This window comes from Marmota monax, unplaced genomic scaffold (genome assembly GCF_021218885.2).
Source record: "Marmota monax isolate L192 unplaced genomic scaffold, Marmota_monax_Labrador192_F-V1.1 WCK01_AAM20220418_F8-fsc00132, whole genome shotgun sequence".
NCBI classification, from domain to species: domain Eukaryota; kingdom Metazoa; phylum Chordata; class Mammalia; order Rodentia; family Sciuridae; genus Marmota; species Marmota monax.
Window position 1 is genome coordinate 6545381 of NW_026695199.1, and position 24933 is coordinate 6570313.

At 37.3% G+C, this 24933-nt stretch overlaps 1 protein-coding gene across 2 annotated transcripts; it reads right to left on the reverse strand.

Annotated features, from left to right (window-relative positions):
- Positions 1-1769: 1769 nt before the first annotated feature.
- Grsf1 (G-rich RNA sequence binding factor 1) lies at positions 1770-18947 on the reverse strand. Of its 2 annotated transcripts, none has more exons than XM_046428706.2 (10): positions 18528-18947; positions 16233-16389; positions 14781-14936; positions 14146-14289; positions 13208-13343; positions 9520-9704; positions 8641-8762; positions 6187-6322; positions 5498-5573; positions 1770-3746 (listed from the first exon to the last, which is right to left on the reverse strand). In XM_046428706.2, exons 1-9 carry the CDS (start codon positions 18870-18872, stop codon positions 5524-5526), a joined length of 1431 nt encoding a protein of 476 aa, XP_046284662.1. In that variant the 5' UTR covers positions 18873-18947; the 3' UTR covers positions 1770-3746; positions 5498-5523. The 2 variants fall into 2 exon arrangements, with proteins under 2 accessions (XP_046284662.1, XP_046284663.1); XM_046428707.2 differs by lacking the exon at positions 18528-18947 and adding an exon at positions 18242-18368.
- Positions 18948-24933: the final 5986 nt, after the last annotated feature.

Here is a 24933-nt window from a genome sequence, read left to right on the forward strand (position 1 = left end):
GAGGATGAGACAGGAGGATCACAAGTTCAAAGCCAGCCTCAGCAATGGCTAGGCACTAAGCACCTCAGTGAGACCCTGTCTCTAAATAAAATACAAAATAGGGCTGGCTGAGTGGCTGAGTTCAATCAACAGAACCAAAAAAAAAAAAAAAATTAGTGAAGATTTTGTATACTAATATAAAACGACCTTTAAATTGTTCAATTGGGGGAAAAATGCAGACCAGCAATGTCTAATAATTGCTTAAGTATATATACAGTATAAATTTACATTAAAAATTGATGATAGGGTTGCCTGAGAAGGGGAAGTGGCTAAAGTAATAGAATGGGAGGAAGGCTGTTCACTGCATACCTTCTCCATCTCTTCATTTTCTTCAAAAAATATAAAGAATTTTTAAATTAGCCCCGTTCTTCATTTTTATATCATCAAAGTTTAAGAGAGACTGAATATTCCTTTATCGCTTTTATGAAACTCAATAAGAAAACTTACCAAAAAACAGGGCAGAAGATCTAAACGGACACTTCACCAAAGATGAAAAAAAGGCAACTAAGTGTATGAAAAGATGTTTATTATTGCATTATAGAAATAACTTCTTTATGGAAATGGAAATCAAAACAATGAGGGTTGGGGCTATGGCTCAGTGGTAGAGCGCTCACGCAGCACCCACAAAGCACTGGGTTCGATCCTTAGCACCACATTAAAAAAATAAATAAAGGTATTGTGTCCACCTACAGCTTAAAAAAAACACATTTAAAAAAAAAAATGAGATAACACTAACTACAATAGCTTAACTCCAAAACACTTAACTCCACCAAATGCTGGTAAGGATGGGGAGCTACACAAACTCTTGGTGGGAATGAAAAATGGGATAGCCACTTTGGAAGACAGTTTAGCAGTTTCTTACCAAACTAAAATTAATCTCTACCTAAGGAACTGAAAACATGTCTACTAACAAAAAACGATGAATGAACGTCTACAGCAGCTTTATTCCCTTCCTAAAAATTTCAGAGATTATTTTCTAATCTGTTAAACTCAGGAATAGGAACATATTTCTACTACTTGAGAAGTCTTGTTTTATCAAAGCCTCTATTATTTCAACCTTCTTCTACTCTACAGCTGAGGTACACCACTCTACTTTGGTCCTACCAATTGAACAAGAATTCTTTCACATAATGTATGGGAACTCTTCAGGACTATGGAGTATTTTAAATAATAAGGTGAAGAGGATGTAACACAGAAGAAAAAAAAAATCTCCAAATAAAAACCTACTAACCTACTAGGGATTGTTTAGAAATGCTAACAGAGCATGTTAGCTAATAAGTGGGATCTTCACATACCATGTCACCTACAGGGAAGTGGTTTTCTTATGCTTCTCCACAGTGCAGTAGTGAAAAGGACATAGAATCTTCTGACCATACCTAACTTGGCTGCCATTGCCACCTGGGTATAAAGGAACACTGGCTCAGTTTCAGTGTCCAGAATCAGTGAATACATTACATTGGATCACAATCTTCAGGAATGTTCTCCTTTGTGTTTACATAATCTCTATCAGAGTTTTTCTCCCTTGCACTATCTTAAGAAACAGCTAAACCAAAGCAGGATATGGGGACTCTGACCACAGACTCCAACCCCACCATTTTTGACAGTTTTACAACAAAGATTATAAAGACATAAGGAAATCACACAGAAGATAGAAATTCACTCATTGCTTCCTTCAAAAGCAAATAATAATGCACAGCCAAGTTTGAACAAAAAATTTTGAGACAAAAATGTCCTGTGAATGAATAAGACTTTTATTCTGTTATGTGGATCTTCTCCTCTCCTAATAACTACATTTGCCTTATCAATCAGTCACTCACTCGCCTAAATTATGAACAAAAACTAATAAGTAGAATATATGAATTCATATGGTGACTTCCCCAAAATGAACCTGTTTTGTACTGAGAACTCAGTCTTTAGTGAAGCAAGAAGACATATTCCTTCAAGTTTACCCATCACACAGTATTTTAATGCTCTTGCTCTCATTCTTTTCCCAAAAAAGCACAAATGAAACTCATTAGCTGAAGACAAAGTACAAATGAATGAATTCCTCACTAAACCCAATCCCAATAGACTCTACAGGAATTTTCTAAAGAAAATTAGATACCAATTATGAATGGGATTGTTCAGACCCTGAACAAATGACATAAGTACGGACACCAGTTCTCACAACTTGGCACATTCAACCACATATGAAAACATTTCCATCTGAGTAGTACATCTGTTAGATTAAGTCATGTACTTACAGGAGAATTTTTTAAAATACAACTGAAAATTAATCATTTCTTCTTACATTAATATACCAGGAATTGCTGTAATAAAATATATAAGCAACTGACTCACATACTCCAATAATAAATACTCTTAGGTAATCTTCAGCCTAAAGCGAGCCTCCATTTATTGACTGCTTACAGTACAGTGATTTTTGTATCTTAGCTGGTAATCAAAGATGATTATATATTAAGTGAGAGAAAACATCATCTCTCTTCCAGATATCACCTCTCTGAAATCTGGGAAAATTCAATTTTAAGAACTATAACTGCATCTCCTGGTGGCAGCTGTCACCCTGAGAACAGGAACAAGGCAAAGAAAGTATACAGAACTTTGATTCTCCTACACAGGTGCACATAAAGTTAGTTTATTAATGACTACATTTTGAAGCCAGCCATTTTGTCCAATATTTAAATAACAAGCTGTTTAATATTAAAGCAGAAGGTACTGCCACAATGTGGCAGATGTAGCTTTATCCATAAACCCTTCACACAATTATACATTAAATGCTATTTTTATTTAAAGCAAGGCACCCCTACTTGTTCTAAAATATGGGATGTGCTACTGCACTGAAAAGCAAATGAGGAGACAGATTTTTTTACCTGTCTAGAGCTGGTTTAAATCAAGTGAAGCCATTAATGTCCTTATAAGTCTGGACTATTGTGACATATCACTTTACAGTTTCAAGACTAAGAAACACCCTTAAGGTTTACCCAAAACCAAAAAAAAAAGGGGGGGGGGATCAACTTTTAAGTTGAGACTAGACTTCCCCCTAAACAGACAGGCACCAATGTTAAATGCCTTTAACCACAAGGTTTAGAAAGGCAAAACATTTCTAAAGACATAAAACTGCCAACTTGTCATTTATACTCACTAACCTGTGGTATTTATTTATTTTAATCACTACCCCTATCTAAATAATCAAATATAGCTAAAATTAAAACTATCTGCCACACCATAGTGGTTTAAAGGTCTGAAACCTTTCCTTGCTTTGGTGAGTGTTTGGTTACAATAAAACATTATTTCATCCATAAGAAGCTTTACATCAGAGCTCTCAATTCATAGGCAAAATCAAAACTTTAAACAGATTATTTTTTAAATGAGAAAAAGATTTTTTAAAGATAGTACTGAATAAAAATATGTAGTCTTTACAATGGGTAACATATCCTCTATAAAAACAAACTGCTTAATTATATAAAATAAAGAATTAATCAGATTTTCTTAATCAGATCCTGAACAGTTTAAACAAAAATTTAAGATTTGTGGTTTATTTCATAACACCAAATTGAATCTTTCTCCTTCAATAGTTCACTATGAATTTTTCTTAGAAGCATTAACCCAAACCCAAAATCCGTTCTCTAGCAGTTTCTGCCAATAAACAAGAACTTTATAGCCCATGTCCAAGAAAGATGTGCAAATGAAATGCTTCTTGCTTCATCCTGAAAATAAAACAAAAAAATGTTACACTTTTGTTTTGCTTTTTTTTTTGGCGGGGGGCAGTACTAGGAATTGAACTCAAGGGCACTTGACCACTGAGCCACATCCCTACCCCTATTTTGTATTTTATTTAGAGACAGGGTCTCACTGAGTTGCTTAGCACCTCACTTTTTGCTGAGACTGGATTTGAACTTGCAATCCTTCTATCTCAGCCTCCCAAACTGCTGGGATTACAGGTGTGAGCCACGGCACCCAGCTGCACTTCTGTTTGAAATGTAAAAAAAAAAAAAAAAAAAAAAAAAAAAAATTACTTGTGTTTACATACCATTTAAAAGTACAAGTTCAATTTTTTTTTTCTTCTTCCTGACTCATAAGTTATCTGACAAAATTTAAGTCAGGAGCCAGGCATGTTGGTACACTATAATCCCAACATCTCAGGTAGTGCATACCTATAATCCCAACATCTCAAAAGATGGAGGCAGGAGGATCACAAGTTCAAGGGCAGCCTTACCAACTTAGACCCTGTCTCAAAAATAAAAGGTACTAGGGATGTAGCTCAGTGATAAAGCACACCTAGGTTCAATCATCAGTACTGTAAAAACAAAACAAAATTTAAAGTAAGGAAATTAAGGCATTAAGGTACCTAGCCTTGTATGAAGACAGATTTCTGGCACTGAGCACAAAATATATTTCATATAGAAATAAGGTAATAATTGGGACTGTGGAACTTTATATCCAAAAATAACCTACGACATCTATAGTAACAGAATGTGTTTTACTACATATGGGAAAATAATTGCAATACAATATATGAAAACAATTAATGGAGAAAAAAAAAGATATCACATATTTAGTCAAAGGACACTGAGATATATTTAGCAGCCAGGTGCAGTGGTACACACCTATAATCCCAGCTACTCAGGGAACTGGGAGTATCACCAAGTTCGAAGCCAGTCTTAGGGAGACTGTCTCAAAAAACATTTTAAGGGGGGCTGGGGATATAGCTCAGTGGTAGAATGCTTGCCTTGCATGCACAAGGCCCTGGGTTCAATCCCCAGCACCACAAGAAAAAAGTATGTAGCTTGGTGGTACAGCACCCCTGGGTTCAATCCCCAGTTCTGAGGGAGGGAAGAATATATATGTTTATTAAATATGTCATAGATAAGTTAACACTATGAAACTATGTTCTTCCTAAGACAAAAAATCATTTTCAAAAGAAAAAGGAAGTAATGACAAATTAACTGCATATGAATGACACACCCTGATTTCATATATAACACCTTTTATACATTGTAAAAATATCTCACAACTGAAGAAATCTGTTTACATTTTAGTGGGAAGAAAAGCTAATGCAAGGGAAACTTTCCATAAATTATAATTTACAGCTACAAAAGATAGCTATACAATTTATGGAGGGGCACACAGCATGATAAATGTTGGGAATTATGAAAAAATTTTTATGCATGGATAATGCCTGAAAGCACTATATAATCAAAATGAACTTTTATTCTTTATAGTGTTACTTTAACTATCACTAGAGCTTGATCTTTATTAAAAAGAGAATGGTTTCTACCATATTACAAATTAGTGAGTTAATGATTATTCATCTATTTGAAAATAATTTCCACAATTGGACCTCTTAAATTTACTTTACTTAGGCTGGGAATATAGTTCAACAGGGCACTAGCTCAGCAAATGCAAATGCAAGACCCTGGGTTCAATCCATGCACGGCAGGAAAAAAAAAAAAATTACCTTACTATCTGGAGTCCCTGGAAGTCTTATTTTCCTTTTGGACATGAATTCAGGAACAGTTCAATATACCTATGCTCTGAAAACAATAGAAAAAGATTAGTTTTTAAAACCTGAAAAGGCAGAAAAAATACTGCAGCCATTTTCCTCATAGTTTAGATGATAACTCAAACATTTTTCTTTATTGGGGGAAATAAAAAAACGAGGGCTGGAGTTGTGGCTCAGTGGTAAAGCGCTTGCCTAGCATGTAGGAGGTCCTGAGTTTGATTCTCAACACCACATATAGAGAATAAAGGTCCATCAACAATAAAATATTTTTAAAAAAACGAGGCTACAGAGGATGGAAAACACCTATGGTCTTAGCTACCAGGAGACTGAGGCAGGAAGATCACTTGAACCCCCTTAAATTTGAGACTAGCAAGACCCCATTGCCGCCCAAATTTAAAATAAAAACATTTAAAAAATCAAAAACAAGTAGGCAAAAGCAAAATTAAAACAAAACCCCAACTCTGGATAGAAATATAAGGAAACTGGCAGTCAACTAAATGTTTTTCTTATAATACAGTGTTTCATATTTTACCTTTAAGTAGAATTTTCCCTAGGAAAAATTCTAGACCAATCCCTAAATAAGGAAAGATATTTGTAAGCAAAGATAAGCACTGAATACAAGGAAAACCATGAGCAGTACTTACGAACATGGGACCTATCCTTGAGCATAGCTGCAACAGCATCCTCATGGGTATCGAAGTGCACATCAGCTTCTCCAGTAGCCTTTCCATTGGAACTGTATTCCATGGTGATTCTCACGGGCTTCAAGGGAGCAAAAAACTAAACGGAGGCAAACAAAAAGAATATAACTGAACTAAGACCAAGCTTTAGATGTCTGGTGGCTCTACTTTTTTTTTCTTGCAGCACTAGAGATCAAACCCAGGGCCTCATGTGTCAGGCAAGCAATCTACCCCTGAGCCACATCCCCAGCCCAGGTAGTGGTGGCTCTGCTTTTGCTTTCAGTCATTGATTCATACACCTGACACAGTGGTTTTTAGAAAATCCATTAAGCAATAAAATAGTTACAAATCTACCATCTCTTCTGGTCTGAATTTTCTGACTCAAGATTACATTTCAAATATCTGTTATCAAAGAACCTCAAACTACAGATCCTTATACAAATGGTTCTCACACAATTTTTCATTTCTCCCATACACATCTGTTTCTAAAGAATATCTATCAAATATACTTTATTCCTCAGTAATACATTTAATCAGATATGTAGCTATCAGTTTTCAGAAATACACAAACTGGGCTACCACACTAAATGGTTATCATTCCAAACCAAAGCAACAACACGTTTCTTCCTTTTTTTTTTTTTTAATATTTTTTAGTTGTAGATGAACACAATATCTTTATTTATTGTTATGTGGTGCTGAGGATCTAACCCAAGGCCTCACATATGCTAGGCAAGTACTCTACCACTGAGCCACAACTCCAGCCCACAAAAACAAGTTTCAATGAAAACTTGCAAACTTCAATTTGGGTAAAGATATAATTCCTAATATGCACTTTTTTTTTTTTTTCTTTTTGTACTGGAGACTGAACCCAGGGGTCTTTAATCACTAAGTTACAACTTGAGTCCTTCATTTTTTGAGTCAAGTTCTAACTAATTGGCTTAGGACCTCGATAAACACTAAACGGCTGACACTGGCCTTGAACTTGTGATCCTCCTGCCTCAGACTTCCAAGTCACTAGGACTACAGACATATGTTACCACACCCAGCTCTTAGTATGTTTTTTGAAATAATGACAACTCTGAGGCTTCACTAGTAACCAAAGACTCTAGGTTTGGATCTATCTTTCATACATGTTCTCAAGTTCCTAAAGTTGAGAGCTTTGTAGTTTTATGTTTTATTTCACATAGTATCTATTACTAAACAAAAAAAATGTATTTTAAATTTACTTTCTCAAATATTAGGGAATCCCATTTCATGAAGGCTACATGGTATCTCATAAAAACTCAAGCCTAGATTTTTGTCTAGTACAGATGTGCCCTGAATTTATAATGGTTAGATGGTTCCAGTTATGATTTTTCAACTTCACAATTGTGCAAAAGCAATCCAAATTAAGTAGAAACCATACCCTGAATTTTTAACTTTTCCCTGGCTAGCAATACAAAGTAAGGTACTCTGTTGAGATGCTCAGTAGTGGCAGCAAACATGTCCCAGTCAACCACAAGATCACAAAGATAAACCACCAACACCCTACAGTATACTGTGTTGCTATGATGTTTAGCCGATTAGGTATATTAAATGTATTTTCAAATTATGATATTTTCAATTTATAATGGAACACTGAAATATCTGTATATAACTGCTCTGTAAAAAAATGAACAAAAAAACCCTCTGTAATCATGCTTTAGTGTCATTTTCCCAAAGTGAAAAATAAGTAAGTTGAAGTCATTTATTCTAAAACCAAATTTTCCTACTTTATTAATAAATCTACACCATTTTGCTGTGCATTTATAAAATCCTCACCTGATTTTCACAAGTGTAATAAAAAGCCACCCCCACCCTTTTAAGTTGTGGACGACCCTTTACTTTGTTCTTATTTATATGCAGTGCTGAGAATCAAACCCAGTACCTCACACATGCTAGACAAGCACCTATATCACGGAGCTGCAACCCCTGCCACACCCCACCCCCTTTTTTTTAATATATTTTTTTTTAGTTGGACACAATGCCTTTATTTATTTTTATGTGATGGTGAGGATCAAACCCAGGGCCTTGCACATGCTAAGCAAGTGCTCTACCACTGAGCCACAACACCAGCCCTGGCCCCGGCCCCCACCCTTTTTTTAAGAGAACCAATCCACCTACAGTCCACAAGTTGGCCTCAAACTCCTGGATTCAAGCAATCCTCCTGCCTTATCCTTGAAGTAGTTGGGACTATAGGCACAGACAACCATACCCAGATATCCTACACTTTTCAGCTACAAAAAATTAAACAAGCCTTTACAAAAGAGATGCTATCTCACTATCTAAAGATACTCCAGAAATACAGCATTTTCTTCTGCACCTTCCGCAAACTAATACAAGTTCAATTTTAGAACTCAGTTCAAACCTATTGAGAATGGATATCTTAGTAGCACACACATTTATAATGTCTTGGGCATTAGCTTGAAAAGGTAATCCTCTCATGTGGACAAAATGCAATGAAGGCGTAGTTCCAAAATCAACAGCTTCTGGAAGCTTTTCTGACATCTCCTTAGGCAATTCTGAAGGAGAAACAAAAAACACCATCAAGGACATAAAGCATCAAGAGCTATTAATAGATTATAATTAGATATGACCTTTATATCAAAATCTTCAAATCATCTTGAACCAGTAAGGAAGGGCTTTAAAAGCCAAAATAATCTGAATTTCTGCTATTTAACAAATATCACCTGAATACCCATAAGTATCTAATACTTGAATCCATTACTAAATTAAGAACTTAATTTTCTATTACAACAGAACGAAGGTAAACCGGTCATGAACTAAACTATAAAGAAAGAGAAACTTTCTGGGTTCCAGGAGGAAAGGAAAGGAAGATAGAAAAATATAGTGACAGGATAACTGCAAAGCGCCAACTGGAAAATACTTAACAAATTTCAAAGACTCCAATGTTGCTTCGAGGTTAGGAATCAAAGAAATTATTAAATCCAGAGGCAAACAAAAATCCTTACTTAATATCCCTGCTCTGTACAACTATCTTTCCCTATCTTAGTTTAAATGCTGACATTTTACTTCCTTTCATTACATTTTTAGTGTCCAGCTTTTAATAGACTACAAAATTATTAAGTTAAAAACATAACCAAATAATTAAGCCCTTCAGTATATATTCAAAGTACATACTACAGAGACATTAAATCTTTAACTCAATTTCCTTGTCCTGCAATCTCACAATACAATGATTATTAAGAAAAATAGTTTAACAAAAACCAAAACATACAAGATAGACCCAATGAGTCTCAAGAGGAGATAGGACCTTACCTATCTCCTTCTCACTTTCAAAACCTGTCATGGGTCGAATGTCCTCATTTACTTCATGTTCTTCAAACACCATTTCTGGCTCAGTTATATACTTAGCAGTAGGAGAAGATGCCATTTTCTTTCCCTTATGAGAGCCAACATGGGTTCGAACTTCATTCCTTCTGCTTGGAAATATCTCTATATACCTAGGTCAAAACAAAAACAAATAGTCACAAATGATGCAAAATAACTGTACACTGAACCCATTTAAAATAGGTTTTAAGGGGTTGGGGGTTGTGGCTCAGCAGTGGAGCCCTCGCCTAGCACGTGTGGGACGCTGGGTTCCATCCTAAGCACCACATAAAAATAAAATAAAAGTATTGTGTCCAACTACAACTAAAACATAATACTAAAAAAATAAATAAATAAAATAGGTTTTAAGATATTTCCAATAGCTTATAAAATACATGTATCCAAAAAAGAACAGGAAAGGGAAAATTTAACAGTGACTGCAGATATTAACCCATGAAAACAATACTCAGAACAGAATAGATCAATAATTTAATCATTTTGCCTCAAAATTTTTGCCCCAAAATATATTTTCATATACATTTTAACAATATTTTTTACTGTTTTGCTTTATAAGAATAACTATCCTCGTTGTAATTGTGGGTACAGAAACTAAACTTTTTTTTGGAATGCAAAAGGTTTGACAGATTTATGGATTTTTTTTTTTTTAAAAAGAATCTTTACAAGGTTGCTGTGACTTAGATGTTTCCCCCCGCCAATTTCTTGGTTAGGAGCTTCGAAACTGGAGTGACAATACTGGGGGATGCTGTGAAACTTTAAGAAGATAGTCTTTTAGTCATTTGGGGCACTGCTCTAAGAAGGGAATCCTGAAGTTAATTCTCAGAAAAGTAAGTTGTTATAAAAGCCTGAGTCTACCCCTAAAATCACTCTGACTTCTTGTTGTGAGATGTGATTTCTTCTTCCCACAGGTAAGCACTCATAACATTCACAGCAGGGGGGACCTTGCCAATGCACCACACTGTGTGGACTTTCAGCATCTAAAACTATGGGCTAAATAAACCTCTTATTGTTATAAAGTTAGCCTGCATCAGTATTTCATTACAGTAATGAAAAACAAACCAAAACAAAGGTTTTTTTGGTCTTCTTTCCATAGTTGTTTATCAACCTGTCGAAGCCCTGCAACTGAATTCTTTGAAAATTAGTCACATTTGTAAAAGATGGTCCCAGTGTAGCCAAGTGCAGTAGCACACACCTATAATCCCAGCAACTCAGGGGGCTGAGGTAGGAGGATCACAAGTTCAAGGCCAGCTTCACAGACTAAGGGAAACCCCCAGCAATTTAGCAAGACTCTGTCTCAAAATAAAAAATAAAAAATTCCCTCTATAGTCCATCACTGGTAAGAAAGCTCAGTGGTAAAGTACCCAAGTTCAAACAAAAGAGTCACAGGATAAGAAAAGCTACCTTTTCTAGAATTTCCCTAGGAGGTAAATGAGAACTCAAGAATTCTGACTTGCCATTATAGTGACAGTGGGACTAAATTAAATCCAAGCTTTTTTTCTTCAACACTGTTACTCCAAACTAGCTTATTAAACATGAGCTGTAAAAATTATTTGTATTATTACCACTAAATAGGGAAGAGAGGTGGGAGGGAAAAGGAGAGAGAAGGGGAGTTGCACGGAAGATGGAAGGAGACCCTCATCGTTATACAGAATACATGTATGATGTGAGGAGAAAAAGAAAAAAAAAAGTGTCACATTAGATTGGATAGAGAGAAGTGATGGGAGGGGAGGGGAGGGGAAGGGGGATAGGAAGGACAGCAGAATACAATAGACTTTATGACTGCTGTATGTATATAGGTGATTCTATGACCAGTGTGATTCTGCAATCTGTACAATCAGAAAAATAAGAAATTACACTCCAATTGATTCAAATGTATAAATTGCCAAGATCATTGTAATGTCATGTGTAGCTAATTAAAAAAAAAAAAAAAAAAAAGTGACCAGAGCCAAGTACAGTGGTGCACTCCTGTAATCCCGGTGTGTTGGGAGGCTGAGGCAGGAGGATCATAAATCCAACACCAGCTTCAGAAAGAGTGAGGTTCTAAGCAACTCAGTAAGACTCTTTATTTAAATAAAATAAGAAATAAGGCTGGGGATGTGGCTCAAGGATTGAGTGAGCTAATAAGTTTTAGAATGACTTATTATCTAGTGATAAAAAAAAAAAACCCATTCACTATAGCCTGGATGCCAAGAGTCAGTCACAAGTTCCACAGAAATCATATGGAAAACAGCTAGTGTCTTATAGATAATGATTTAATTTTTCTTCATTTAAATTTAAAGTTGACTCTCTTGGTAGGCTGTATTGAATTATAGACATAAATGCCTATTATTTGTGCTAACTCATAGTACCCCATAAAAAACAAAAATCAGACATCATAATCCTGCCATTAGGCTCAAGGCAAAATGCAAATAAGTTCTCCTTTAATTGCTTATACTCTAGAGTCAAGAGATCATGACAGATCTAAAGACCTGACACCCTCCAACTCTTTTTCATTTTTAGTATTAACACTAGAAACTTTATAATTTTACTTGTGCCTCATTTTTTGTGTGTGGGGGGGAAGTAGGGAAATTGCATATGAGTTTAACTCTCAAGTTATTTTCTCATATGACCAGAAGAAAAATAAATAAATAAAAATTTTTTAAAAAAAATTATTTGTATTTACAGACCTAAAACAATTAAATGAGGGACTAGGTGTGTAGCTCAGTGATAGAGCACTTTGCCTAGCATAAATGAGGCCCTGGGTTTGATTCCCAGAACCTAAAGGGAAGAAAAAATAATAATTAAACAAAACATTTTTTTGAAACAGAGTTTTGCTATATTGCCCATGCTGGCCTCAAACTCGAATCCTCCTGTTACAGCATCCCAAGTAGCTTGGATTACAGGTGTGTCACTGTGCCCAACTCAAGAACCACTTTTTTAAAAAGACCTATGAACCCATTCTATAAGTAGATTCTGAAATAGTCAGCTTTTGGAGTGGCGCTATTTAAAAAAAAAAAAAAAAAAGCTTCGAAGGAGCTAAATAAAAAGGCCAGAAAACAGCAAAACAGAGATTTAAAATTTGACAATTTCCTATGCCTCCAAAATTGAAGCTAAGCACAAATCACCTACATCATTACATGCATCCTGATGTGATATAAACAGGAGACACTGCCTGACCCAATTTCTTCAAAAGTCAACTGCATTTTTAAAAGGGAAAAAGAATAAAAAATAAAGAAGGGAATTTGCTCTATTTTAGGAGAATCAGAGTCATATTAAAAGCAAGGTATGGATTTGTCTGGATTCTGGCTCAAACAAACAAACTACAAAAAGGTATTTGGGGTTTAACTGTGAAAAGATTGTGGGTTATTACTGGATAATAAATTATTGCTAATTTTGTTAGATGTGCCAATATTGTGATTATGTAAGAAAATACCTTTTTAAAAAGACAAATACTGAAAATAAACAGATGAAATAAACATAACAAATGTCAATAATTTGTTAATCCAAGCAATGGATGTCTGGTGGCTCCTCATACTATTCTACATTTCTGTGTCTGGAAACTTTCAGTCATAGTAGAACACATTCATCAAAATGACTTGAAGTGTGATGCTGCTGCATCACTAGTATCTGTCTCACTCACCTGTTACCAATTTCTTCCCTGTGTTTCAACAAGGCTTGGTTGGCCATTTCTGGTTCTTCAAACTGCACATATGCTTCCCCTGTTTTTCTTCTCCCTCTATAGTCCATTACAAAAGTAATGTCCACTATATTCAGTCCTAGGATACAAAAAATTATTCCAAATTAGTGTTGCTACCGGGAGCTTTTTATAATCTTTATAGTTAACAAATGCACTAATAAAACTTGTATGTGGTTTTGCCAATCCCAAAGCTGGATACATGCTTAATGGGTAGAAGTTATTATGCAGCCAGAAGTTATTAATAAATATGTACTTATATTTTCAGAATGTTGATGGTCCAACTAACCAATCTTTTTTCAATACTAGGAATTGAACCAAATGGTACTCTACTACTGAGCTACATCCCAACCCACCCTGCTACTGAGCTACACCCCAACCCACCCTGCCCTTTTTTTTTTTTTTTGAGACAGGATCTCGCTAAGTTGTCTAGGCTAACCTTAAATTTGAGATCCTCCTTCCTCAGCCTTCAGAATACCTGGGATTATAGGTGTGCAAGACCATGCTCAGGTCCAAGAAACCTATCGTAAACACACCATTCCCTCAATTTTTTTTTAACTTTTTTGTCATTAATTATATTTGAAGAGACAACAGAGATTTAGACTAACATTACTACTAATGGCACATATTTTATAGCTAGAAATTAGATAACACTTTGAAATCATATAAATGGTTATTGTATTAGACAAATACGGCCACTATCTTGAGCAGACATTTTCTTCTATTGTAAGACAAACCCTCATGAAATTCTGAAATGTGACATCCCCCAAAGATCTGCCTATTAGGATCAAAACATATCTAAGATACAGAACAACAAGGCAAGGGGACGGAGTGTGTGGGGAGAAAAGAAATAAGGACCCAAACATGATATGACTACAAAGCACCTGCAAAGAAGTCCACGATATCTTTCTCATTGCAACTATAAGGAAGTCCTCTTAAACGAACTACACCATCATTCACCACAGGTGACGACTTGACCTGTAGGCTCTTCATTAAGGCATCCACATCTTCATTATTTATCTCATATACTACAAAGAAAAAGCACAAAATGGATGTAAAATTTACATAACAAAGGACACCACTTTTTTAAACCTTTATTTATTTATCTTTATGTGGTGCTGAGGATCGAATCCAGGTCCTCACACGTTCTAGGTGAGCGCTCTACGGCTGAGCCACAACCTCAGCCCCAGAAGGACACTACTTTTTAAAAAAGAAATCAAACACACTAACACTTGGTAGATTATCCAAGAATTAAAACACCAATGGTTTTAATCTTTTTGCACATCTCTCAAGAAAATAACATTTATTGAATATTTATTATGTGCCAATCATAATCTATTTAACTCACAACTTTAAGATAAACTTAGTCAACACTTTCATTCTATAAAAAATTCAGATGATCTCTCTAAGCTTCATTTTTACAAGTTGTAAAATAATGCTACTTCACTATTGTTAATGAGTTTTGCAAAATTTAAAATCTAATGCAAGATCATAAAAAGCCAGAATCTGAGGAACATACCTTCCACATATCGCTGACCCATGTACATGCGGTGCTTTTCTAAGGCTTTCTGCACATCCTGCTCTGACTCCATTTCAATTAAGGCATCACCCCTTCGTTTCCCATCTCTATTTAAAAGGAAATGTATTCCATTCTCACTATTGCGGATTCTGCAGTCTAAAAGTATATGAATAAAGTCAATTAAAAACAGAAATCAAACATCAAGTTCAATTATACAAGTCATTAGAATGCAATTTTCCTACAACAAAGGAGGAACCAAAATGCCTGTCACATTCTTTACACAAATCCCCATCACTGAAGTCATCCAAACACTAATGAGGTAGCGGTGTCTAAAATGTTCCAAGCAGAAAAGATAAGTAAACCTTGGCTCAGAAGCTTAAGATCTTCTGACCATTAAATGTCAAGTCAGGCTGGGTGCAACTCAAAATGCATTATGTCCATTCCAACGTTTATATAACCGGTTTCAAATCACTTAAGGAATTAAAATAATAGGTTTAACTTCTATGAATAAAATATCTCCTATAAAAGAAATTCTGCTATGATAATTTAACTTTCCCCATTTTCCATTATAAGAAAGGCATCCCCATAGTGCACATTTCCTACAATGCAAGTCAAAGATGTAAGTGGCAATTAGCTTTATAAAATGCGTGACTCACACAATATTATGAACATTAATACATTAAGTCACATCTTTTTTTTAAGATTTTTTAGTTGTTGATGTACCTTTAGTTTTTATTTATTTATATGTGATGCTGAAGATCGAACCTAGTGCCTCTCACATGCCAGGCAAGTGTCACTGAGCTACAACCCCAGCCCTTCAGTTACATCCTTTTACCACATTTGAAAGTGACATCTACTAAAAGTCCTTTTTAAAAAAATTTTCTTTTTTTAGTTGTAGATGTACACAATACCTTTGTTTTATTTTTATTTTTTATGTGGTGCTGAGGATCGAACCCAGTGTTGCACACATATCAGGCAAGTACTCTACCAATGAGCCACAACCCCAGCCCCCTAAAAGCCTCTTGAAAGGAAAATTAAAAACTACAGTTAGATATAGAAACTAAAAAAATAAGGACTAGTAAACCTTGAAATATGTTATTAAAGGAACTTTATGCAAGTAATCTTGCATTTAAGTTCATTTACTACATAAACAGCTACTTTCAATCCCACATTTCCACTGATAGGTTTGGCTTTTTGTTATGTACATAGTAAAACTTAAAAGAAAACTGGCTTCATATCATGTCATTTTAATATTACTTTTGTTGCAGTCAATCATTAAATATGATACATACCACAAACAGTATCATGATGTCACTTGGTATTGAGTGTAAAACCAGCCAGAACAATTTCCAATCATCAAAGACACTGTCTCCACCATAGCTATACTTGGGATTCTGTAGATCAACCCTTTACTCAGACAAAATTACATGTTTAAAATACAATAAGATTTACCTGAGAAAAAGTTAAGCACATCTTCCACAGTACATGACCAAGGCAATCCTTGAGCTCGAATGAGATAAACATCATCTACCTCCTCTCCTAACTTGGATGGGGCCAATTCATACTCAGGGAGTGGTGGAAGGTCCTCCAGGTAGGTAGTTTTGGACTCCTTTCAAGAGAAATGAAGAAAAGACAACCAACTTAGTGCTTATTTCTTCAAACAGATGCTCTAGATATTAAGATTATTTCAGAGGTCAGAAGTAAACTTCACAAATCTAACTTCCTGTTTTGGCTTAAAATTGAACATCCTAAAGCAATAAGCAAATATATCCTAGTCATTTAGCAGTGCAAATTTTCTTCAGGACTTATTTTTAAATTCATCAACCCCAAATTATAACTAATAATAATGTTTTAGTTAGGATAGTACAAGAAGGATTCCTTCAGTATGACAAAAATATTTTAGAGTCCCTTACACAGAATGCACCACATTAGACCCTCATTTCAAAATAAGACACATACAGAAGACAAGATGCTTCAAGTGCTATAATTAAGATACAAAATACTATAGAAATTAAAAATAAAGCCCTAACAGAAAAAGAATCAGGAAGTGATCAAAGATGGACCTTACAGGAAATATAAAAGTTTGAGAAATATAAAAGTATTCCAGTTTGAGGTGAGGGGAAACAGCAGTCCAAACAAAGGTGCATTTGAAAAATAGCAATTAATCCCATTTGTCTTGCAGGGTAAAAACAGAGCCAAAGAAGATGAGCTGGCAAAAGGAACTTGGGTACTATACAGCAGAAGGCCTTCAGTGTTGGGCTCAACCTGTGTCCTTCACTTAGGGTTAGCAAAGGGAAGTTAATAAAAAGACACTGAGGAGTGGGTAAAACAACAAGACAGCAGGAGGCCTTGGAAAGATTAATCTGTTGGACCAATTGAATAAGGGAAAGATCTTAAAAGGCAACAGCAGAAGTGTGAGGTAACAGGAGCCTGAGAAATACTTAAAGTAGACTATAACACTGAGCCCAAACTGGAATGTAGAGAGAACCCCAACAAAGCACTACAGCCATAAATTCAGAACGTAAATCAGGCTTTAAGACTTGCAATCTACTAAGCTAAGGACAGATATCTGTGTTCCAGTCATGTTTTCATGAACACTTAAAGTCCAATTTTAAGGCGTCAATGATAAGTGTAAGCAAAATGTCTAACACACAACAGATTTTACAAGAAACCAGCTCACAAAGCGATTTTTTTAAGACAACTTTTTTCTCGTTTCCCAGAATTCCATAAGCATCATAAGATTTTACAGAAAAAAAAGCAGGATAAAGTATTGGGCCAGTATTCAAATCAATTAGCTCAGCCATGGGCAGACAGCAGCCTCCCAAATTCCATAAATTCAAGGAGAAGCACAAACTGAATTATGATAAATATGACCCAAAGCATTAGCGCGGTAGGTAGTGAAAAAGTGAGCTGGCACTTCTCAGATGCCACGTAATAAGCAGAAGAAAAAGCTCCATATACAATGCATAGAATAACTGCAATCTGGGTTCTTCAAATACACACTTTAAAAGATAAGAATGGAAAAAAGTAAAGGAAAATATTCCCAACGGGGGCCCCAAATCGTAGCCCACTAGACGCTCCTACCCCACTCATCCCCTCCCCCAATATCCAAGTGTTCTCCCAGTGGACCGCGATCGACAGTCCTAAAGGACCTTCTGTCAAAGGAACTGGAGTTGCAGAGGTGACCTTCAGTAAATTGGGGCAGCCCGCCTTTCCCCGGGGAAACCAGAGAGAGGGGCGCGCTGGAGATGCGGCTCCTTCCCAAGCCAGCTCACGCAGCTGTGTGGCGAACCTTAGTATCGGTGGCTACCGTGAGGCGCCGCGGGCCGCCCGGGCCTAGTGCTCTGGCTGCACCGAAACTCCCAACCCTCCGCGGGGTCCGGCCTCCCAACTTCACGACCAGCGGGCGGAGAGCTAGAGGGATGCGGGGTTGGGGGCATCAGCAGCCTCACAAAACCTACCATGGGCCGGCGGGAAACAAGGCCTCAACATTCACCCCAGCCACACTTACACTGCCCAACCGACCAGAGACTCGAGGGGAGAACAAAAAAAGGAGAAAACCCAAGGCCTGGGAGAGCGTCCCTTGTTCCCGTGCCCAATAGGAGGACGGAGCGGGAGGGGGGCGGGTGTGCGGCGCCTGCCGCGGATACCCGGGCGCGCACGCGAGGCGCACGCGAAGGGGCGCGGGGACGCGTGCGCGCGTCCGGAGAGGGGTCCAGTGCGCAGCCCCTCGCAGCGTCCACGTACCTGGCTGTAGCTCCGCGCGGCGGCCGCCAGCGACTGCGGTAGCAGAGGAGCGCGTAGAGCCGGGTAGGAGGCGGAGGCCGCGGCCGCCGCTGAGGTGGCCGCAGGTGGAGGGCCCGCCAGTCTCCCGGCGGGCGCAGGCCCGATCTGGAGGCCCCGCGTCTGAGAGGCGGCGGCCGCAGCGGCCCCGAGTAACAGCAGCCGGCGGCGGCGGCCCGAAACGCCCGAGGGGAAGGAGCCAGCGGCGGAATAAAAGGGCAAACAGGCGGCGCCGGTGCGCCGGCAGCTGCTGCAGTTACAGCCGCAGCCCCGGAGCAGCGCCCCGAGTACCCAGCGCGTTCCGGCCATGGACTCCGGAGGCGGCGCGGGGCCTGGAGGCAGCTGCCGCTGCAGCGCGAGCGGAGGGGAAGTGGAATCCAGGGCCGGGGAGGGGGCGCCGGGCACATGCGCCGCGGGCGCCAGGGGCAGTGGTGAGTCGGAAAGAGGCGGAGGAGAACGCGCCGCTCCGCCCTGTCTCCGCCTTCAGGGCGGGGCAGCCCGCGGGTCGGGAGGGACAGGGAGGGACAGCGGGACGCGGGAAGACCGCCCCACTGGGTAACTGAGTCCCAAAGAGAACCCTGCGAGGGCCTTCCAATTCTGGATTGGTCCCTGACCTGAAGCGCGGGTCTGCTTCCGCTTCACACTGTACCTCCGAAACGTGTGATGTAAGGAGCGAAAAAAATATTTCTGGAAAGAATTGTGATTCTTAATTATAAAAAGATTCTGGGGTAGTATCAGAGGTTTGGTACCGCCACATAAGATGTTCAGGAAGCCAACTTTCTTTGTTTTAAAAATCAAATATTTATGCTGAGAATGTATATTACAAAGATGAAGCCTCCCCTAATGAGACAGTGTAGTCACAGGGGACTTGCAGAGATTTGCAAATAAAAAATAATGATCGGTTGTGTAGTTTTCCTATGAACTGTATTTGTCAAGGCTATAAGGATAAATGGAATTCCTAGAGTTAAAAATAGAACAAAGCTAATATCTTAAAAAACTTTAAAACATGAATGAAGATATGGCTAAGTGGTAAAGCGTTTGCCTAGCATACAGGAAGCCTGAGGTTCAATCCCCAGTACCATGGGGGGGAGGTATTATTATGGAAAATCTCAAACATAGAAGAATACAGTGAACTTCCAGAACTAAAGAAATTATCAGGGGCTGGGGCTGTAGCTCAGTAGCAGAGCAATGGCTAGCCTGTGTGCGGCACTGAATTTGATCCTTAGCACCACGTATAAACAGACAAAATAAAGGTATGCTGTTCATCTACAACTACAAGAAATTATTTTAAAAAAGAAATTATCAACATTTTTAGATGCTTCATCCATCCCTGCTGCCACACCAAGTTTTGTTTTGTTTTAAGACAGGGTCTGCCTAAATTACCCAGGCTTACCTGTATCCTCCTGCCTGAGCCTCCCAAGTAGCTGGAATTATAGGCATTTGTCATAGCTCCCAGCCAAATTTTTTAATATATATATAATAATTTTTATTTGTCAGCCAAATATTTTCTTTTAAAGTAAAGGGTGATCATGTCAGTCACCCTTTCAGTCAGTATTCATCTTAAACTAGTAAGGACTTTTTTTTTTTTTTTAACATTCTAGTCAGTTACTTTCTAGATACTGAAAATTTTCATCTGAAGTTTGACTTGCTCATCCGAACTATTTTTAGGTAATGAAAGCTCAGTACTTCCCAGAAAATTCCCTGCCCCAAAAGCCAACAACTGGGAAAAAAACTTTGTACTTTGGCTATATAAACCTGAGCATGCAAGATTTCAAAATCCTATAGGGTTTTGTTGTTTTTGCTTTTGTGGAGTTTTGTTTGGTTGTTTTGTTTGTTTTTGTTTTTGTACTAGGGTTTGAACCCAGGGACCCTCTACCGCTGTGCTACATTCACCAGCCATTTTACATTTTAATTTTTTTAATATCTTTATTTTTATTTGTTTATTTTATTTTATTTTATTTTTATGTGGTGCTGGGGATAGTACCCAGGGCCTCATGCAAGGCAAGAGCTCTACCACTGAGCTACAACCCCAGCCCTTACATTTTGATTTTGAAACCCAGTCTCCTTAAGTTGCCCAGGTAGTCCTGGAACCTGCCATCCTCCTGCCTTGGACTCCAGAGTCGCTGGGATAGGCCGGTGCCACTGCACCCAGCTCTTCTTTTCTTTTTTTTTCCTCAGATCTTATTTTCTTAAACTTCTCTTTCAAGGGAAAAAAAAAGGGGGTTAACCCTTCATGACAGATTATCAAAATAAAATACAAGTTGGCCAGGCACAGTAGCACAGCCCTGTAATTCCAGCAACTCCAGAGACTGAGGCAGGAGGATCACAAGATTAAGACCAACCTCAGTAATTTAGTGAGGCCTTCCCAATTTAGCAAATCAAAAAATAAAAAGGTCTAGGCATGTAGCTCAGTGGTAAAGAGCCCCTGGGTTCAATTCCCAGTAGCAAAATAAATAAAGTACAACTTGTAGACACATTGGAGAGTTATTTATTCATGCCTTGGTTTTCTTAATAGCAGCAGCCATTGTCCATAAAGTATAAATCTGAATGGACTAGAAACCTAAATTGGTAGAAAGACACATTGTACTTTATAATCAGGAATAACACAAATGTTCAAATGGAAAGCTTTAATCTTTACCTAGAGGAAGTTGAGGAGACTATAAGAAATACAAAAAAGTGAATAATTATTCATCTAACAAATATGTATTATGTATTTTCTGTTCCAAGTACTGTGCTCTGTACCCTGTGCATTCAGGGATACAATAGACTTATAGCTCTAATATAAAAATGATATAAAAGTATATGTATATCTGAATATACAGAGAGAATAGCAAGTTTTGTAAATGAAACTAATCATTTATGGAACACCTGGTTTTAAAAGCTGTAGTGTTGGCAGACACAATACCAAAGAGAAAATCATCATTTGGAAAACATGGCAATAGGACAAGCAGTTTGTGCCACCACTGAGGTTCTATGGTCTACCACCTTCAGTCAACTCATGATAAATGTGCCTGACCTGCCAAGCAGAAGAAGAAATAAAACTGCAGTGCCAAGGCTAAAAGATTAAATACTATCAGGACTGGTTGAATGAGGCACCTAAAACTTGTACAGTGTACCACAGATTTAGGAGTAGATTCTATTACAAAACATCATCTAAACCCAAGGAGGGCAGTTATTGCAGGGTCCATCCAGTTCATCTTAAGAATTTCAATGCTAAGTCATGCAAGCATTGTTCTGGTTTTTAAAAATAAAATTGTATTTAGTGTAGCATTCTATAGCAAGAAAAGGAACAAATAGGAAATTTTAAATGCTATACAGCTCTAGTGAACTGTTAATTTAACAAAATAAAAGTAAAATTTACTTATTTTGTTTTACAAAAAAAAAAATCTTTATTGAATATCCCACATATACTGCCATATATAAGGGGACTACAGAGTTGTATCCTTGATCTTAAATAAATTTTGTGCAGAATTCCAAACATACATATTTACAACTAGCACTTAAGCCAGAACCTGATTAATTTAGGTTAGAAAGTTATGCTGAATGCTAATGTTGATGCAAGTGAGACAAAAGAGTGAGTAAGGGGCCAGGGTTGTGTCTCAGTGATAGAGCGCTTGCCTAGCACATGTGAAGCACTGGGTTCCATCCCCACTACCACACTAAAAATAAGTAAATAAAATAGTGAATGGGAACATAACATAAAATCAGATATTGTGGAAAGTATGAAAATATGTTTAGGAATAAACATGTTTCTATTAAGCCTACTTTGTGTATCAGTATTTACATTTTTCCAAATTTAATATCAATGTTTTCACTTCAGCGTTAGCTTTCAAAAATTCATGTCTAAAAAAGAAAATTTTTCCATACATTTTATTGTTATATTGTACATATTGGCAAGATTTGCTGATACATATTCATACTGGCACATAATATAACAATATAATTTGGCCAACATAAAAAGGACAATTTTTTTTAAAGCTCTCAATGTAAACTGTTAGGTTGCTTTCCTAAAACTACAATCCTATCAGAACAATGTAAAAGTAAACATTTAAGTAAGAAAATCTGTGTTTATTTGATAGGAAAAATTGTGTCAAATAGTTTCATATAGACATATGAGACATAAACTAGTGTTAAATCCACTTTTGTTAAGTCAGTGGACTTTGACCTCAAAGTATTAATTTGAGAGTTGTGAATATAAGTTGCTAATTTGGTTGAGATTGCCTAGGAACAAGTTTAGAGTGAGAAGAGAAGAAAAGCTGAGAAACCAGATGTGAAGTGTTTGAACTGTTAATGCTCTACAGATGAAAATGAGTCTGAAGAGCAAGAGTGATAAGAGGAAAATTAAAAGGCACCAACACAGTGTTTCTAGAAGGGGGAGAATTCACAGTGTCAAGTCCTTACCAAGATCAATACTTGGTCACCAAGTGGATGAGAACAAGAAAATGGTGTCCTGGATTTAGTGATGTGGAAGGCTTTCTAACCTTATCCACAATTGTTTGAGCTCCTGATAGCAGAGACCAAAACAAAGAATAGGTGAAGAAATGAAGATGGAAGTGCAAAAAAGTGATTTTATAGGTGAAGAAAAGGACAAAGCAGGGGCTGGGGTAGTGGCTTAGAGGTAGGGCACTTGCCTGGTGCATGTGAGGCCCTGGGTTCAATTCTCAGCACCACATACAAATAAATAAATAAAGACCCATCAATGACTAAAAGAAATTAAAATTAAAAAGGACAAAGCAGTAAACGAAGTATACCTCTAAAGTGGCTTTGTTTTCTTTTCATTAAATTTGTTGGGATTAAAGCATGTTGAACTGATATTGGGAAGGATTTAGTTGATAAGCACTAAGTAACCAAGAGAAGATAGGCACAGTTGCTGTGTAGAAAGAAGGTAGAAAAGAAAGCTGGAAGAGGATAGGTATCAAAGTTCAAATTCAAAAGTTGGCTTACTGTTTTTTTTCACCAAGAATCTAAACCAAGGGTGCACTATCACTGAACTATATCTTCAACCACTTTTAAAATGTTATTTTGAAACAGGGTCTCCCTAAATTACAGAGGCTCACCTCAAACTTGCCATCCTCCTGCCTCAGCTTTCCAAGTAGCTAGGATTGTCAATGTACACCACCACACAAGCTCAGAGATTAGCTTTAAGTAGAGACAGTTCCACCAGCTTTTCTAGAAATTGTTCTTCAATTGTTCTGATATAGTCATTTAGCATGTATTATAATAGAATATAAGGCATAGCACTGACAGGTTGTCAGCTGACTTCCTTGACAGTTTCTGTTGAAGACACTCTAGATTTAGGGGAAAGTAAGGAGAAAGAAGGAGAAAAACTTCCCATTTCTAGTGAAAAATATTAAAAGAAGTCCTCATAGGTCTAAAGAACACACTATTGTAAGCTAGGAGAGGATCTAGAAGGGGATCCCTGTTCTGATCACTAATGAATAAGTTAAGGCACTTATTTTATTATCTGTGCTCTTCAACTGTGAGAAGTGAACATACTTTTGATATTCAGTGAAGCGGGGTTAATCTCAAAGGATTCCACCCCATAGCCTTTTTTGCATTTGAAAGAAACTGAAAATCATGAACCATAGATGTCAACAAACCTAGGGTGGCAAAAGGAAAAAGGAATTAAAGTCAAGTACCATAAAGAAATGGTGCCCATTTGTGTAACCTGTGATTAAGGTGCTATTCATCATCCAAGATTAAAGGAAGAAGTTTATTAGGTTGAGTAGATGCCAGAGAGCTACAGGAATTGAGGCTATCAGTGATTTCCAAGGAAAGACAAAGAAGTGCATTTTATCACGACTACCACTGCTTCATTCTTTTATCTGACAAGAAAAACTGATCCACTACAGCCACAAACTCAAAGATTTGTTTTTGCTAGAAAGATGTTTCTTAGGTTAGCTTGTCAGTTGGCCTATATTCACTATTAACAAGTGCATGCTAAACAGTTTTTATGTCTCTCCCATAGAGTCTTTCTGTGAAGGAATAAAATGTACTTGTATGACAGACACATGACAGAACAATATACTTCCAAATACTGAAACTTCTTCACTTGTTAAAATAGGTCCCTGGAAAAGAAAGTAGCCGATTAAATTAAATGTTTGGTCAAGAAATAGTAATTTCAAGGCCAGTTGTAGTGTCACACACCTGTAATCCCAGTAACTCAGTAGTCCTGAGGCAGTAGGATCACAAATTTGAGGCCCACTTGAGCAATTCCGCAAGATCCTGTCTCAAAATAAAATTTATAAAGAACTGGGAATGTAGCTCAGGAGTAGAACACTTACCTAGTATGTGCAAAGCCCTAGATTCAATCTCTACTACCATTAAAAAAGAAAGAAACATGAAATAGTAATTTTAATAAAAATTAAAA

Excerpts from the sequence above, each read along its gene's own strand:
- Grsf1 (XM_046428706.2), bottom strand. The coding sequence starts at position 18,872 with ATGGCCGGAACGCGCTGGGTACTCGGGGCGCTGCTCCGGGGCTGCGGC. Across the intron at positions 14,937-16,232 it reads TGTGCTTAACTTTTTCTCAG|ACTGCAGAATCCGCAATAGT; the intron begins GTAAATCTTATT and ends ATATACTTTTAG. Across the intron at positions 5,574-6,186 it reads CAAGGATAGGTCCCATGTTC|AGCATAGGTATATTGAACTG; the intron begins GTAAGTACTGCT and ends TATTGTTTTCAG.